Here is an 18788-nt window from a genome sequence, read left to right as displayed (position 1 = left end):
TGCTGAACAGTATGGGACAAATGGGGCTGCGAAGGCACTGCTGAGAGCTCTTGGGAAATACCAAAGAGATCAAAATTTCAAATATTAATGAAAGCATGGTGCCTTTCATTTCAGTGGGAGCTGGGGAAGAGGAGGCACACACACCAGATGAGGATTTGACCCGGAATTTGCAGCTTGGAAGAGTTACTTTGAGCAATGACTCACAGTTGTAAAGCTCCAGGAAATGTGTTAACAATTCCCAGGCTTTATGTAGGAGGCTGCATTCCTCTGAGCGTGAGAGATGGGTACATGGAAATGACGGGCTACGCTGCTCTGCAACCTGACTCACAACTTGGCTGTGGCTCTGAGGAGGAGTCAGTCACCTACTGCAGATCCAGTCCCAGCAGGTGGGAGAGCAGCACCAGGGGAGGAATGACGCTGTCGGGAGAATAAAAGACTCGCCACAGCATGGCTGGGGAGAAATAGCTGAGTGTGACAAACCCCTTCTGTTCCTTTGGGGAGTGATAAGATAAATAGAAAGGGAGGGGAGGAAAAAAGTTGGAAGCCTGGTGTGATGGCCAAAGAAAAAGAACTGAGAAGCAGAGGTGGAGTAGAGCTGAACAAAATATGCAGGGGCTAAAAAATGCTGTTTAGGAGGATGCTGAAATGTTTTGCAAATTTCAGTCAAATTCCCCAACTAGTTCAGGCTGATAAAAAAAAAGACAAAAGGGTACACTCAGATGTTTCACGTCAGAGATTCTTCACTTGGCAGCTCAGAAGAGCAGGAGGGGAAAGAGAGCATGGAGCTGGGTACTGGTACCACTGCTTCTCTTTCCCATTGTGTCTGTTTCGTGGCAAATTTGGGGATTTTGACAGTTTGAAACCAGAAAGAAAAGAAAGAGCTGTTAATTCAAAACACAATTGCTAAGGAGGTCCATGGAAATGTTTCATTTTGATAGCATTGACTGGGGAGATGTGTTCTTTGGAAGTTTTCAACTGTAGAGAAGCAAAAGCTACCGACTCTGAGCTGGCCATTGCATGAGAGGACCCTTTTTAACACAACAGAAGCAAGCACAAGCTAGCTGTGACATTTGGGAAACAAAATTGAACAAGAACAGAATCCCATGCCCACTCTAAGGGAAGCTGAGCCCACCACGGTGGGCGAGGGCTCCCTGAAGACAAGAGTACCCAGCCCAGGTAGGTGTGGGGTTAAGGTAATTAGGATCTTCCCACAGACAGACTTGGAACTTGCCATCTGAGCCTAGAGTATATAATATCAGGGAAGATACTATGGTGTCTGCTTACCTCTTTTATTTGGCTCATCTTCTGCTCTTTCTGCAAGCTGCACACTTGCTTTCGGAGACGCAGGTTGTGCTCCTGGAGCTGCCCGATCTTCTCAATCAGTTGGCAAATATGTTCCAGGTATCCCAGACCGGATCCCAGGGCTTTGCTGTTACCTTGGTTCACCTGCAATGACAATACAGCTTGGACCACGGAGTAACAGCAGAGCAATCCTTACCAGCAGTTGGGAGCCCAGCATACCCTTTACAGTCATGTGGGCTGTGGTAAAAACACTCAGGTGTCCTCTTGCAAGGGGCTTTGGTTATAGCCAGATCTGAGCTACAGCATCCCTTGCTCACAGCTCTTTTCTGGATTACCGAGCAAGATGCTCCATCAGAAGGACTTTTCCGACTGATCACAGGCTGATACAGAGGAAAACCTCATGACAGCCTGTTTCTAGTTCTACCTCACAGGCTAATTTTTGTCTTTTACTGGCCATGGCACTCTTATAAACATAGTCTTACCGTATGGTATAGATGGCTGGGATTAGTATGGTTCATTTAGCCCATAGCCCTCAGTGCAAGTCATGCTTATGAGTACTGAGGCTGAGCTTGGCTCCTACCCAAAGGCACATACCTGTAAGTTGCAGTGATTTGCTGCTTTGTGACCAGCTTGGGGTACATTTTGTCTGCCTTTGGCAACCTGCAACCACTACGGTACGGCTGAATTCAGACCCTCATCACTGGCGGGTCAGTAAGAGGGACATGTGCCTGAATTAAGCTGCCAAAGTGAGCGAATGTCTTTCCACTGGTCCTTGGTAGATCCCACCTTACAACCATGCTGTTACTTTCCCAGCCATTAAGAGATGCCTGAAGAAAGCCTGCAGGATCAAGCTTGCCGTCTGGCTGCGGTGGGATACTCCGTACCGCTGGTCCCTCCCTGCCCGGGACCTGCAGAGTCTCACTGCTGCTCATCCAAGGCCAGTGCTGGAGACAGACGGTAATCCTGCGGCAGAGGAAAGGCCACGGAGCTTCCCAGCCTCCGGCTCCGCACCTCGCCGTTCCTGGCCCCAGGACTTCCCCGTGCACAGCGAGCATCCTCGCCGCCGCCGCGAGCGGACTCTGCCGAACGTGCTGCTGACAAATACACGCAGAGGCTCACTTCCAGCTTGGCGCTGCCTGCTGATGTGCGTGTGATATCAGTAAGTAAAATAAGCCTCGATCTTTACAAAAGCAGTGCTCTGAGTTTATCTTACTTCAAAAAATAAATTCTCTCTACAAAAGCAGGAAGCTTACTCTGTCTCCTTTCCCACAACAATCTACATTTTTGGGGAAATGCCAGCCTTGGGACTCTTCCTGTCTTTTCATTATGTCAGAAAGCTCATGGTGTGTTCAAAAATAATCAACATTAGGATTTACTTCTTTTTAAACAAATGATGATACAATGTTATTTATAAACAGGTATTATTATGTCCAGATGCTTTTGTGTCTGAGGCTGGGACAGAGGTCACATGAAATCGTGAAAAACTGCGATGACTCTAAGCTAACCAGTCATTCACATTCATGATTTTTATTTTCCTCTTGGGCAGAGCCTGCAGAAGTGGTGGCAAGACAGAGGTTACTCGGCCATAAAACTGCGTCCTTAGTATGTCTGTGCAGCGGGAAGGGGCACAGCCCCTGGACCCTGAACAAAGCCTATGTGGTGTCTGCCAGGAAAAACTTGAATCAAAAGCACCGTAACTGCCATATCTGAAAGCAGCTAGGGATTTCGGGGTGCCCAGCTTCAGAAGCATGATTTTTAGAAAGTACATGAGTATCAGCTTCTGCAAACGTAGCTGTTTTGAGCTGTCCCAGAATGAGTAGTCATTTTTTCACACTGTCCCAAAACAGGTGGTCAGAAGTTCCTCATCATCCTTGGAAAGGCAGGCTGCCGCTCCGCACGCTCTTTTAGCATTTAACAACCCCCCTCTCTGCCGGCGTGCTGTCGCAGTGGCTGTATGGCCCTAAGGAGACAGTGAGCCGAATCCAACCCACCGCAGCTGCAGAAACGCAGGGGAGCCCGCCCGCCGGAGGCCCCTCTTCACAGCCAGCCCTCAGAGGCTGCTCAGGCCAGGCAGTTGGGGCTATTTAATAGGAAATTAATTTGCATTTTATTGAAGTGGTCCCAGCAAGCGCAAATGAGCAAAAGGCAAACCGGGCAGAGCCTGCCCACCCCTGCGGGCCAGCCACCTCTGCGGTCAGCGTGCAAGGGTAGAAGCTTTTAAGGGGGATGCTTCACCTCGCTTGCTCTGCCACAAGGCCCCGTTAGCATCAGGATTGCTCAGGTATGGCAGGCATTCCATAGAGAAAATTTGTGTAATTTAGCTGGTTGTCCCCCAAACAATTGCTCAGAGAGGGCTTCTCTAGGGACCTTTCCAGGACTTTCTTTTCCATAGACTGGAAATACCTAAACAGCCCTCGCTATCTTCTGGTCATGCCAAGTGCAGCATAGAAACTGCTCTGTCACATTCTGGTCTAAATATTTTCCTCTCAGCACCTGTTAGTTTTGTGCTAGCAGTGGAGGGTGAGCAGCCATAGAAAAACTGCAAACGTTTTCCAGGATGAGTCTCTTCCAGTCTCTGTTCTCCCACTTGAAGCTTCCCGAAACATTCACCTAAGGGGACTGAAATTTTTCCCATTCCCCACCTGGGGATGGTCAAATAGCATTGGAACAAAAGCCATGTACCCATCTTTGAGTTGATGAAGCCTATGAAGAAGGAAAAACATCTCACCTAATTTTTTGAAAGTGAAGATGCAGAGGCTCAGACAGACACAACTTATGAATCGGATGGTTAAAGTTGCATTAGGAAAGCAACAACATGATGTATAAATAGGTGCCAGATCTTGCTTTCAGGTACATCAGACTGAACCAGACTCTCAGCTGGAATAAAATGGTATAAGAAAAGCTGTACTGCACTGAGTTATTCCCACTAAGGTTTTGACCCTATGGAGTTAAGGTGCGCTACACTGACTTTACACCCATTTAACTAAAAAGGTATCTCTGCCCTTGTGAGTGCTCACTTAGTCAACTAAGTTTTCGGGACAGGTCTTTCAGTATTTGTAGCCCTGACCAGCTGGCAATAAACCACCACACTTGTGCTGGCCCACAGATTTCTTAGGAAGCCTAAAAATACAGGATCAAAACCTGCACTGGGAGCTTCAGCTCTTATCTAGAGCCCTCCAGTCAGTATTTTGCCTGGTGTAAAATCACATTTTTCTGCTGAAGCCACTGGAGTTGCAGAGCTGGGAGCCTGACCCTGTTCCTGTGTACATGTAGCATCGTGCTCACTGCAGCAACTGAGCACTTACAGAGGTTTGAAGTTCAGTGGGAGCTGCAAGACCGACGGTTATTTTCAAGCCTCTTGTCCAACTGAGGTATAATCAAAATCTGCATTTCTGATCATCTAGGCAGCACTCTGTCCTGCCTCATCTCAGCCATGATCAGTTACTCTGATGTCTGTGGTGGGCTTTGCTTCAACTGGGCTCAATGGGAAACTGTCCTGGGCTGGACCTGGCAGCAGGAGCTGAGGCTGGTGGGCAGGACTAGCTTGCAGGTGAAGCTTTTCCTCGTTCGGATGAGAGCTCGCTGAGGTTCCTTGCACTGACTTAGGTTTCTGTGCTTCATAGAATGCTCTTTACTTTCTTTTGTGGATACTTTTGACTTATACAACGCTCCATCCTCTCATGAATCCCTCCCTGCCCGCTTCCGCCCTGTTAGCATGGCCAGCACGGAGGCAGTACGCTCACTGCGCCGACAGCCAAGGAACGCAATTACACACCCCGCATCATGGGCTTGGAGCAACTGATTAGTGACGCCACAGGCTGAGCAGGAAGCATTTGTCACTGGAAGCTGACAGCACCAAAAGGCTCGTGAATAACAGGAAAGAGGGGGACCGTGCTGTATATTTCTGACGGCTCCACCCTGCTGCCCAGGAGGGGCTGTGCTTGCTGATAGCTTCTGGTTTCCTCCCAGCGGCACGCACGGGCTGCAGGGCTGACCATGACAGGTTGCTCTGTCATCCCCCTGAACCGTACCGTGCTCTGCAGGGAAGTGTTTTGACTGCTTTGGCCCGGGATGATTAGCATCGTGTGAATCATGTTGGGTTTTTTCACTTAGTGATGACGATGCTCCCACCCCATCTCTTCTTCTAGGGGTCTTGGGCTGACTTGAAACGTCAATTTTATAGAGCGTGAGGAATTGTTTGCAAAGCAAAAGCATTAAAAGCTATGTATCTTCAAACTGACCCCAAACATTTAATTTGGCTTAAAAGGAAGTGCTTTTATTTGGGCTTCAAAGTTCTTTCACTTGCTGTTTGACAGCTTCCACTTTCTTTCATCTTTCTAAATGTAGGCAAATTTCACAATAGCGACAGCTTAAAACAAAAGATCAGAAAGCTTTGTTTAAGGAACGCCAGACTGAAATGATGTGATGTATATTTTCAGCCAAAGCCGTTCACCAAATGAATCCAAACGGTCAAAACATTTGGTCCTTTCTAGTCTCTCTTTTTCAACATTTTCCTTCCTGTTCTCTTGAAAGTGGCCTCAGCAGTGAGGGAGGCCAGGAGGACATCAAGGCACATCCTCATCCGGAGACTGAATCCTTGCTCGGCTGTGGTGTGCCGGTAAGCACCGTGCTGTTGGTACGGCCGCAGCCAGCCGGGCTGGCGAAATGCCACTGCTCTCCTCTTACTCGAAAGTTATATTCCCCAAACCAGCAACAGAACTGAGGGAGTTGCTGTCACCTATAATTAAATAACGCTCTCACCTGGCATTATATAGAGACACAAGCGTGCTTATACTGGCTTATATCAACTGAATTGATTCAAGGGGGCAATTTGGTTCGCCATGTTCTTTGCCAAGCAGAGTAGGAACACCCTGTACTGGCCTGCTGCTTTTCAGGGAACGTTGATTGCGTTTCCAGGGGTATCTGAGTCCCTGAGACCACATCAGGCCAGACAAGAGACTGGCTCCTAGGTACCATGTTGTGTCTTGGGCAGGTTACAGGCACATGTGAAAACCACAGAGTGAGCCTGGAGCAGAGCCTCAGCTGGGGTGAACCACGATGCACCCCTCAGCTGTACAGGCAGATGATCATCTGGACATCGTTTCTGAGTGGGTCTCGCTCTGTCCTGCCTCTGTTGTATGATAGTGAGGACAGGTCAACCTTCTGCAGAGCTGGGGAGGGCAGAAGGCTCTGCAGCTGCAGGAGGTTGTCCCTGAGCTCTGAGGCACGCAGCATAGCCGCAGCCGCAGGGCTGTGCAGCAGCCATGGGCATTCCTTGCCCCAGCCAGCTTGGGTGCTACCTGGCTCTTGAGATACAGCGGCCTGGAGGTGCTCTGTGAAGAGGGGCAAACTTCCCCAGCATCTAGGTCACAGCTGTATTTATACAGCTTGAAAAACAAACAGAGAGAAGTGCTCTGGGGCACAGAGCTTTAGGACTCAGCCAGTGAGGATATTAAAAAGAAGGGGAGATAAGCCACCAAGAGCTTCATTTCCTCTTCGGCTTCTTTCTAATTTATTCTCTTGTTTATTTAAATGCTCCGCTTTGGGAAACTGAGGCTCCATTTCACAAAGGATTGAAAGGAATTTCACGGGCAGCCAGAGCTGTCAGACAAGATCAAGCTGGCTGCAAACCCTCCAGAGCGCGACAGAGAATTTAGGTAACTTTTTATAAAGTCTCCTTGTGGTCAAGCTCTCCTGCTCCGGTCCCTTTTTGAACTCTCTGCCAAAAGGCCAGGGCGCTGTCTATTTGGGAACCGTGCAAAATAGACATCTGTCTTCTGCCGTGTGTGAGACAGCTCTTGGGGAGGAAGAGGCTGCTCAGCTGGTTCGTGTGTTGCTTGTGCTGCCTCGATATGCAATGTTAACAGAGATGGGTCATCTCTGACCTTTCTCCCTGCTCAGGAGGGTTTGGCGTGCTGGAGAGGAAGGCCATCGCCTGATGGTTCAGGGCCTGGGCAGAAAGGTCATGGCGAAATTATATGCACAGAACACAGCACTTGTCACTTGGCTTCCTCCCACCCATCTCCCGTTCCGATTCATCACTATTACTGCAATGAACGCCCTTGAAAAGAAATCCCCGTTATGCACCGTTTGATGTTTTCGGCGTGTCTGTGCGACCCTCTTCACCGAGCCTGCCCCTCTCCTTTCCCTGTGCCCACGGGGCTCTCTGTCCCTCTGCCAAGAATCAGCTCCCCCGTTAGATTTTTCCTTCGCTGGTTGATGGAAGCCACCGCGGCGGGCCGGCAAGGCGGCGGCCTGTCTGCGTGTCGGCAGCGTGGGGCTGCAGGCAAAGCACTGGGCTGCCTGCTTGCCAGCACCCGCTTTGGGAGAAGGTGCGCAGAAGGCGCGCTCTGTTCTCCTGTCACTCGCGCGGTGTACTCAGCAAGGGGGATGGAAAGAGTAGGACAAGCTGCTGAAAATATTACGTCTTTGCAGTCCGGTCAGTCTGGGAACACAGGAGTTTCCATCACAGCTGTGCTAGAGGGTTAAAATGGGATCTCCGGCCCAGCAAAGATTTGAATTTGTGCATTACTTCCCTGCTCACTCATTATTCGAGAGAGCCGGCTCAAGAGGACAGGGCAGGCCCGGACAGGAATGAGCTACCCCTTAGACAAGTTCTTTCCAAGCTTTGATGCCCTGACAGCAGTCCAGCTGTTCCCAGGAACAGGAATAACCAGACCTTCAAACAGAAACTGTGTTCTGATCCCCGTCCCATGTATCAGAGGGTGATGACTACCTTCACAATCTTCATTTTAAGACCAGAATGAGTAAATTTTCTAATCTAGGACTTTTTTCAGATCTTTATGAGCCACTAGTCATCCTTACCCAGACCAAATATATGTTAATAACTTCAGAATTTCACTGCTATGAAAAGAGCTCTTAAAAACATATTGCCATGATTTGCTGCTTGCAGTAGTTTCAGGGGAGACTGTCTAACTCAGATGTGTCCTAGTTCATGACAGACAATAGGACTTGAACCGTGACTGAGGTATTTGGACAGGCCTAGCCATAAAATTCAGTTTGGGTGTTTCTTACCTCACTCAATCTACAGCATTCATCCATGTATTCATCCAGACTGTCGCTTGTGGGGTATTTCTTCAGCTGATGTCCATGGATCTGAAGGTCTTGCATGCTGCCAAAGTTCTCTGGGAAATTGTCAGCAATTGTCTTTGGCTCTTCTATAGGACCTGGGGTGGGAAGAGTGCTTTCCCTGGGAAGGTCTGTCTCTGGGGTAGGTTCCTTTTCCAGAGATTGCCTTTCGCTCTGGTCAAAATGTTCAGCATGACTTTCTTCCTGAGGGACACTGAAGTCTTCAAGGGAAGCTGTAGGACCCTGCACAGCATCTGCCTCCTGGCTGTAGTACTCAGCTTGCTTTTCGCTCTCCGGATCTTGGTGGCTGACTTTTCTGGCACGCTCTTTACAGGTTCTCATTATCAGATGGTCAATTTCTGGAGAAGAAGAGGTGCTAAGCACACCCGAGTCACAAAATGAGTCTCTGCTGTGAAGCACAAAGCTCTTCTCTGAGCCCGTCGGGGTGGATGGAGAATTAGCCCCGCTTGGCAATTCAACCCCTGAGTCCTCAGATTCAAATTTGGAGAATCTGTGAAGTTGGCACTTGGACTCGAAGGTGCTGAGGTCAGGCAGCGTGGCTACATAGTCTGTGCTTGCCGGGGCATCTACATAGTCTGGATCTGCTGGTGCTGTCACTGCATTCGGACTTCCCTGGCAGTCCGGTGGGAGGCTGACGCCGGGGAGATGGGACTCTTCTGTGCAGGCTGTGTCAGCTGGAGCCTCTGGGATTAACCCGGGGTTTTGAATTCCTTCATTGCTTAGTATCTTCATGTGTGTTAGCACAACTTTGTCCTCAGCAGGTGGGCTCTTCTTACCTGCTTAAAAGAAAACAAGGAGAAGGTCACAAGAAGCTACAAAACTCAGTTTATAGCGCATCCCCTGAGGGATGTGAAATGTAAAACTGCCTATAGTAAGGTGGTAGAGGGAGGCAGCCCCCATTTGTTTTTCTTGAGCTATATGAACCTTTCTTGTCTGCTTTCCTACAACAGAAGTGTTGTATTTCGTAGACCCGGAGTCCTTCAGGAGGCGTCACAAATGCACAAAGAGTTCTGATTTAGTAGTTAGGTAGCAAACAACACTTGTAGCCAGCTAACCTTTTAGTGATTACCTGTGTACAGATGCAGAGAAGTACATATTCTTTCAGCATGACAGACATTAATTTAAGGCTAAAATATTTCCTCTGATTAAATGTCGTCTGAACTAGCAGAAAAAAAGGGTAAAATGAAATTGACTTTCTGCAGGCTTAAGTGAATTTTGGGTTGCAACAAGTAATTTGCAAGATGTTTGGTATTCTCTGCAGTAGTCTCTGCACACATACAGGTGATGAAAAGCAAGTTCTGATAGGGAAAGTAAACGAGGCACTGTAGATCCCTGTATGGTTTTAGCTATGAAGTAATTTCTTTAAATGAACTCTTACCTCCTTTGTGAAGAGAAAGGGCATGGGGGGAGCTTTGTTCATGAGCTTTTTTGCACATGGACAAAGACAACTTATTTTCACATCACAATTATTTCACGCAGTAATGTGGTAGGACAGTCTCTCTGGACGAAAGGTTCATCTACATGAGTTGTAGAACTGCCCCCAGGTTTTCTTACTGTTTTTCTGAATCTAATAGTTCACAGTGCAGACTTCTGGTTCACACTGGTATGAGTGACAGTGAAAAGCTCTGCATCCACCCTTTCGCAAACTGCAAATCTGAGCTCCAAATCCATCTGTTCGTAGACTTGGAACCAGGAATTGCTGCAGTACAAAACTTCAGTTTCTCTCTTATCTTTTCCCTTATTACTGCCTGACCCAAAGCACCTCAGAGGGCTACAATGCATACACTTTTCAGGATATCTTACTTCCTACTTCATTTCCTTTCATTCCCCTCTCCTACTTCCTTCCTCTTTTGCCTAATACCAAATCAGCATCTGCTTCACAAACTCACTGCCAGCAATGTAACTATCCCTAAATAGGTAGGGAAGCCTGAGACCCCCCCACCAGCAGTGGAGTGGGGAGAGCTCCGCTGAGCAGTCCTCCTTCATGGTAACCCAGAAAACTCCCTGTTTCAGAAATAACCCATTTTCCAGCCTTCCCGGCTCCAGCTTGCTTTCCGCAATGTCCACAGACAGGGGAGACTTTCACTCATTGATGAGGCCAAGCTAGCTATTACATGGATCATCTTCTACTTTATTTAGATTCCTTCTATTTGATCTTGAGAATTTCTTGGGATAGCACTGAAACATGCCCTTTACTGTCCATAGGCGGCCACAAATTTAATAGTTTACACTGGATTTTCAAAAGTGCTGTCAGTGAGAAATAATCCTATCTGATGGGCTTTTTAGGGCACTTGGGGACATAGTGCTTATAAACCCATACAGAAGATCTTGTTTATCGTATACAGAATTGCACCTGCCTCCCCTTGGCAGGATTCACAGGCATCTCTCCATTGTAAAGAGCCACATTTGGGACAGCCAGTGCCAGACCGTCAGCAACCCAACATCAGTTCATTGCTGTGATGGGGGACAAGAGAAAGACATTGCCCATGGAAACGCCCCAGGAAAGCTCATCAAGAGCTGCCTGCGCGGGGCTGGGTAACGGCCCTTCCTCCTCTTAGGGTGAGCGCGGTGGACCATGAACTGAGGACAAGGACTAGGAAGCCTGGTTTGCAGCTTCATGCACAGCAAAATGCCACCTGTAAGAGGCAGCTCAGTGCCCGGTCTTGGAAGGAGGAGGTGGAGCTGAGTCCTTACTGATTTGTAACGAGGGACCTACCTGCTCAGCTGCAAACACCTCTCAGCAGCGAGAGGCAAAGCATTGTATCTGCATGAAAAATAGAAGGCTAACAGGCTCTTCTGATGGCATCACCACCCCAGACGGCATGACAAAACCCCTGAGAGACAGGAGGAGAGCAGTTGCTGAGAGCTGCACTTTCTTTTTAAGAACAAATCATACAGCTGTCACTCGAACCAGGAATTACTATATGCAATGGTAGTCCCTTCCCACGGACTCTGATTGCCTTCACTTATTAATCATGTCTTGCTTTCCTTCCATTGGAGATTCTCTCACTGTCTTTCAATCTGCTCCTTTTTTTCTTGCTTAACCGGTTTCACCCTGGCCTACACAAATATTTCTTTGTCTGAAATCAGGAAGCAGCATATTAAAATGAGGTCTTGCTGTTTACAGAAGGAGATGTCAGGTGCTTTAGTTCATATCTTTTATGACTACAAAAGCTACAACATGTACCAGAAAGTTTGGTTGGGTTAGTAAAAATAAAACATAAGGAGAAGAAATCTCTGACCCCCTGCACGAGGGTCCCCTCAATGCCAACAAATCCAGCGCTGAGAAAGTACTGTGCTGCAGACAACACGGTCCTTTGCTCTCCCCATCCTCTGGTCACTTGCAACATAAAGTGGTTCCACAACAATTTCTTGTTTATTTGTTCTAGGCTGCAAACCATTGATCTCAGCACTGGCAGGTCCTGGTAACCAGTGTTTGAGCGCTTCTGATTTATCCTCCCAACCCCTTGCGATGATGCAAAATGTTATCACCCCCTCCACAAGTTCAGAATGGATGCCAAGGATGGCAGGATTTTGCAACACGCTTAGGCACCTTGTCCTCATTCATTCAATGGATACTTTCCTATGGTCAATGATGTCATTTGCGCTACAGCGGAGGGATCTCCCATGATTAAGGCAGTGACCTGAAACTCAAGTTTTTCTTGCTGCACCTCACTGAGGGACTAGTCTCTTCTTCTTCTCTGTTGACTGGGTTATGGAATCAAAACCATGGATTTTCCAAGAAATAGATAGTTTCTGCTACGGATTTTGAAAGAGGTATACAAAAATGCTCCGTTCTTTCAAGCACTTCAGGCACATTGCCAACAAAACCAGAACTCTGCAATTAAAGCTCATCCGTGCAATTACCGAAAAGAAAAAAAAAAAAAAGCACAAAAAACCCAAACCTGAGCCAGATCCACAGCTGCTATAAATTAGCTCATTACCAGGACCCCTAACAGAGTTGTGTCAGCTAATTCTGGCTGAGGACTTGGCCTGTAAGTGTTTTCTGCAACAATACCAGGGCCTGGAGCAAAGCAGGGAAGATGGGTTGCTGCCTGGCGCTGGAGGGAGCGTGCTGCAGGGGTACAGTCACAGTGCTGCCCGGAGGCTTCTTGAAGGAGGTGTGAAGAACTTTGCAGAGCTAAACGACAGCATTAAGGTTGGTAAAATGTATTTGCTTATGCTGGAGGCCAGCCAGGTTTGACACTGCTGCTCCTGGGAAATCAGCCAAATTTTTTTTTGTTTTTGTTTGGTTGTTTTTTGTTTTTTTTTTTGTTATTGTTGGTTTTTTGTTTCCCTTCCCCTGTACTGCTTTTTCCACACCCCTTCTGGGGTGACAGTAAGGTACTGAAAGATGCTGCTTTCAGACAGCTGGCTGAAACGCTGGTATGGCAGCAGGGGAGGGAATGGAGTCGTGTGTGCATGCTTAGGAGTCAATATACCTTCCTGCAGCATCTTTGGCAACGCGTGCCCGGGCCAAACGTCGTCTCAGGTTAACTTGTGCTACTTGTCTAGTAGCCCTCTAAAAGGGTTACATGGCTTTGTAATCACACTAGAGATAAACAGGGTTCCCTGGGTTGTAGTATAAGCCTGTAACTGATGGTGACTGACTATGCGTAACCTTGGGCAAGTAGCTGGGCTTCCTGTGCCTGTACAGCTGGAGAGTCAGACTGCTTCCCATCTCACAGGGAGATGGTAACAGTGAACTAGCTGATACCTGAAGGTAATTAGTAGGAAGTGAAGGAATTGATGTGTCCCAGCTAAGTCTCTAGAACTTTGCTTCGCTTCATTTCCAAATTGCTTTCTAGGATTCTTCTCTGTTGGCAGTTAGCAAAGCCTAGCACAGAAACTTAAATCCTTCGAAGGTGAATACCCTCCCATCAGCTGCTGTCCCAAGGCTTTCATCTCCTTGCAGTTTTAAGTCCAAGTGTATTTTTTCCTGTTGCACAATAACTAGCAGCTGCCAGGGCACAGCCAAGTGCATTAATATAGAGTTCTGACCTGAGGAAGGAGGGCAGATATCTAAATGTGAAATCACTTTCAAACAATTTCTTTATCCCAAGCAAGCTGCATGCAAGAGATGCACTCAACTGCCCAGGCATTCCCAGCCCTGCCCAGGCCCAATTCCTGCAAAAGCTCCCACCTTTCTAGTAAACCAAGCCAAAGTCTGTATTCAAATCCCCATGCTTCAAAGCATTGAAATCAAAGTCCTTTTTTTTTCTGTTTTGCATCTACGCCTGTGGCTCACAGCCACGTTTCACTGGCAATTCCTTCAGTGCAAGCCCTGTTAAGCTCTGCTATGTCCCTGAGAGGGGTCCTTGGCCCCTGATGCACTGATTCAAGTATCATAGCACATGATCTGTGCTATCAGGTCTTCTGATGCATCTGGCTAATGGAAGTACTGGTAGTGGGAAGAGGCCAGGCTGGCAATGGGATGAGTGCTGCTAGTGGCAGTGCGGAGCTCCACCATAGAGTGCTGCCCTGTGTTGCTCTCCTCCCGTCTGGTCTGTGCCCACCTATCTTCTCAAAATGTTCATCCTGATTTGTAGGCTGCTTGGCATGGGGAAAAATCTCCATGAAACATGTGTGCAATGACTGGCACAACTGGAGCCAAAGCTTTGCTTGTCTCCATCTGCCGTTGTGTTACAAAGGATAGCAGAGTTAGAGTCATGCCAGTCCTCTGCTTGTCCCCAGAGCTGTTGCAAGATTCATGGGCACAGAAAACCCATCCCCAGTGAGTGGTGCTGGCAGGGTTATGTGGGGTAGGTAGTCCCAGGGAGAGGCACAAGAGCGGTACAGAGATGGTCAGACTGCCATTTCTCCCCACTCCTGTCTACCACAAGACATGCAATACGCTCTAGATTTAAGTCCAGAAGACCAGTACTTTCCAACTGTAGTGTGCCACAAGAACAAAGCACCAGAAACAAAGGGCATCAGCAATGACTTGGGTCTCTGGAGTAGCAGGGGTTTTGCACAGATGGCCTGCAAAGGAAGACCAAAGTCAAACCCCATCATTCCTACCAGTCTGCTTAGCCCTGAGCACAGGAGCACGATATACATGCGAAGCCCCAGAAAAGGTTTTTCGGCATCCCACAGAGGACCTGCCACAGCCTGCCCAGTAACTCCTCTCTAGCTCCAGCTGTGCCATGTAGGACAGGTTCTGTGATGGGGCTGCGGCCTCAAAGTAACGACTAAGAGATGATCATCAGCTTTTGAAGAATCATTAGGCAGCAGTGACTAGTGAGCTGGAGTCAAACTCATGACCTAGAAATGAAAGGCTGCCTCTTCCATGCAGTCCTTGCACGTCCTCGTTTTCCTTTCTTCCTTTACAAAAAGGCCTCCCTTTAGTCCTGTCACTGAGACACGTTCTCTAACACGGCTGGCAGTACAGCTCAGGTGGTATTTCCCTTTCACTGCGAAGAGGAGATTTTTCTTCCTCACCGATGATGAGGTCTCAATTTCCCAGCATTTAAGAGAAAAAGGGTCATTTCCTTTCTGAAACAATAGGCATTTTTTGCTGCTGACTCTTCCCCCATATGTGCTGAGGGGTGGGGCGGGGCTGTGGGGCTGTGCTGCCACCTCCTCCTCAGCACTAGCCCACCAGCTAGCCCCCGTGCAGAGCACGCAGGAGCTGTGTTACTTTCCTGGCTGGGCAGTGGCTGTCCCTTGTGTAGCCCTGTGGGCGCAGGGAGGCATTGCATGGACAGGACCCCAATACTTAGAAGAATTGGATTGCTCTTATGATGCTAAAAAAAACAAACAAACAAAAAAAACAAAAAACAAAAAACCCCACCAAAAACCACCCCTACAAACAAACAACCCCCACTCAAAAAACCCCAGCAACCACTACCAATTGACCCTATAGGAGGGAAAACTATCCCCACAGAGCTTTGCCATGGACTTCCATGTGGTGAGGATCTCCCCGCTTCCTGGTGCTTTACAGGCCTGTTGAAGACCTGATGTTAGTCCTAGCGATGGCAGAGTTGCTGCTTGGCACCAAGTTTCTGCACACAATCTGCTTTCCCAAAGTCTTTCGAGCAAAGCTAGTCTGTGAGCACACCGCTGTATCTTGGGCTGCCCAATCTGAGCAAGGGCTTCTTCTAAACAATTAGGACAACGGTGAGCCTAAGACTTTCCAAGGGGAGCTTACGGAAGGGTCTTGTGTCTTCAGTGCACCAGTTAGAACCTCTATCTACAATGGCAGAAACTTGTGAAGGCATGAAAATCACTGTCATAGAAATGTTGGGGTTTTTTTTCTGGAATTGTGATAGAAAAATTCATGTTTGCAGAGGAACACACTCCCATGTGGTAACTGCATATTTGTATGATAGACTCAATTCTCAAAATTATCCAACTGGGGAGCTGAAATGCATGTGCATTTCATGGGAATATATATACAATTTGATTTGCTTGAAATGTTGAATGCAAAGGAAAAATTATGATAAAGCTGAGATCTCATACAGTCCTTGAACAAAAAGCACAAAGTTCTTGGATTGTTTAGCTCCAAGGTGCTCTCCAGTCTCACTGTTAGTTAAGGGTGTGAAGTTCCTCTGGATGATAGTTTGGTAATATAATGTCACCAGAAATGTTATAGATCCCCCACAGCTGCAGCTGGTAATGATAAATCCGTATAAAATAGATGCTGAGAGAAAGATAACAGGGTTCAAGGACTCTGACTGAAGAGGCATTCATTGCTTTAATATGTATGTTTTAGAAGAGGAGGAGATAATTATAGCTCTTTTCAGGCATTTGAGGAGGAATGAGAGGGAGATTGATTGTTTACTGATGGATATAGTTGGGTGAACTAAAGAGGAAATGGATTTCCAAGTAGAGAGGCCACTTGACATTTTTACAGCTTGTTTCTACTCATTCCAAGTGACCTGTGAAGTTTTTGGAACAGAGTGACAGGTCTGATAGATTAGTGACCTTTGGCAGAAAGTCCCGGGGCGCAGCAGGTCCCCACAGACCACCTGGTTATCCGAGTTACTTGTGTAGGCTGGCAGCCACCAGTGTTGAGACCAACATGCCACAGATCTTGTGCATAGTGCCAGCTAAAGAGCCTCTCCCACTCGTTACTATGTTTACCCTACAACTTACTTCTTTGGATATATAGCCCAGTGGGAAAACTGGGCCAAGGATAATTTTGGTGCATGAGGATCGGTGTCCTCCCTACCCTGCAACGTAACCACTCCTGAGGGTGGGAGGTGGGAAGCTTGCCTCCCAGACACCTATGGTTCTTATGTGTGAGACTTTGTCAGGGAGATGACAGCTCTCACTAAAGACCTGCAAATCCTTCTCCTTGGAAATTCCCATGTGCTCCTTCAGGAGAAACGTTCAAAACCTTAAATAAAGGAAATAGTGCGTTCATGAGCAGCCCTGTATGATAGCAAAAGATCATTTGGCATACACCTTGATAATGTGTCTGTGCAGAAAATGAAAACAATGGAAACAAATATACCACACCTTGGCAAAAACTGTCTAATTTAGGAGATCTTTCCTTGCACATCTGATTTGCAGGCTGCCTCATATTGCAAAGGAGTATGCGGCCAGAAATGAACTGAGACAGGAGGCCCTCTGCGAGGATGGAACTTGCCCCCCAGGGATGACAGGTATGTAGTAATTCAGGTTTTATTGCCTATAATAAGCTTGGATAAACAACTGTTCAATAGCCCTACAGACCAAAGCCATTAAGACCCCAGTGCTTCAACTGAAGCCAAAGGAACTCATGAATTGTATCAGAAGGGTCACAGTTAACCTGTTCTTCATGTGCAGTCATTGCTGTCCCTAGGCAAAATCCCAGGGAGCTGCTTCTGCTCAAATGCGGTAGCAGTGGGCAGGTGTAACCATACTCTTTGGTAAGTCTGAAATCTTTTATGGTTGCAATGAGAGTGGTCACAATTTTGGGGTTTGTTGTGCTTGCTGGGGCCACACAAGGACCTTGGTGAGATGAGGAGGAGGAGGTGGTGATGCAGGGCTCTGTAGCTGCAGTAAACTGAACTTGCTGAAACAAGAGGTCCTGCCACCCTGATACTTCTGCTGTAACCGCCCCCCCCCCGCCAAGGCGGGGGGGAAGATCCAACCTATACCCCTGTGATTGAGCTGCCACTCAAAAAAAAAAAAAAAAACACGTTTTGTTCAGTTTATATTCTCTATTTTGAGATGCAACTTTATAGTCCCTGCCACAAAGCTTGCAAGAAGCAGCATATTCTTGGCTCTTTCTGAGTAGAGATGGGGTCCAAACCAGGACACAAATAATATTTGGTGCCTCTTCCCAGCCAAGGTGGTTAGGGCATGCTGTCCCTGTTTCTTATTTGGAGAAATTCTAGCTGAATCTCTCTGATTCCTTAGTGCTCTGTGTGATAAGTCTGTTGCCCACGAAAGCTTCCACCTACCCATACGACAATACTGCTGTGTCTGGGTGATGAGGTGTGGAAGGGCAAGCTTCTTTTCCCCTCCTAAACCTGTCGTCAGGCTTGCACTATATAGCTTGGGGGAAACAAATTTATAGTAAAATTACATCCGAGGGGAAAAAACATGAGCGGTTTCCACCATGCTGTAGAATAGCATCTCTTCACTCTCCACGTCTTGTGGTGATGCTGGAGTGCTCTCGCAGCAGCACTGCCCTAGAGCCCTTGGCATTGTTGGATAAATGCAGTCTCCACACCAAACCCAGGCAGAGCAACGTGCTTCAGCAACCCTTGCTAGCACAGTGCCCAGCAGTTACCTGCTCAGGCACCTCAGAGAGACGCCAGCTTACACTCGGCTCTCAGCAGCTGCCCTAGGACAGGAGAGCTGGGAAGCTCAACCCCAGCAGTGAGTGCCCGAGCAGATGCCCACGGACGTGGCAGCTCTGGTGACTCCGCAGGAGCTGCCTGCACCGCAGCAGTCCAAGGACGCAGGAGTTCAGCTTACAGATGAGAAGTCAGGACCCCAGGAGGTATATCCACTCCAACGCGGTGTTTTGCAACATCTTCACCATCCCGCTGTTGCATGGCACAATACCCTCAGGCTCTGGCAAACCCTGCCTGTAGCCACCTCCATGCCAAGCCAAACCAACCCCGTACAGTGATGTTAATGGACACAGGAGCTGCAGATCTCATTTACAGCTGGCACGAGCCAAGCTGAAGGGTACACAGGGATGCTAAGGGGATTCTGCTGCCTGGGACTTGTGATCTCAAAGCCTGCAGCACTGGCTAAGGAATAAAACGTACCAGCACCCCTTGTGCCTGAAAAAGGCTGGCTGAGACCACATCATTTGTTTTGGCAACAGCCTTACGAAGTTACAAGTGATCTGCTGCAGGTCCGTAGCTGCCTCCCCTGCCTGGGTCACCTCATCTGCGCAGAGCAGAAGGCAGCAAATAAAACCTCTCCACCTC

The 18788-nt window shown here is 47.9% G+C and overlaps 1 protein-coding gene across 1 annotated transcript in view; it reads right to left on the bottom strand.

Annotated features, from left to right (window-relative positions):
• The window catches only part of LOC104626156, a gene marked incomplete at its 5' end in the record, with an annotated part of 14833 nt that extends 5645 nt beyond the window's left edge, over positions 1-9188 (bottom strand). The window contains 2 exons of the mRNA XM_010294004.1: positions 1285-1446; positions 8338-9188. Coding sequence (XP_010292306.1) covers positions 1285-1446; positions 8338-9188 — 1013 coding nt within the window. The remainder of the gene's footprint in view (positions 1-1284; positions 1447-8337) is intronic.
• Positions 9189-18788: the final 9600 nt, after the last annotated feature.

This window comes from Phaethon lepturus, unplaced genomic scaffold (assembly GCF_000687285.1).
Source record: "Phaethon lepturus isolate BGI_N335 unplaced genomic scaffold, ASM68728v1 scaffold17499, whole genome shotgun sequence".
Taxonomy (NCBI): domain Eukaryota; kingdom Metazoa; phylum Chordata; class Aves; order Phaethontiformes; family Phaethontidae; genus Phaethon; species Phaethon lepturus.
The sequence above is the reverse complement of the archived record's forward strand: the minus strand, read 5'-3'. Positions and strand labels throughout refer to the sequence as shown.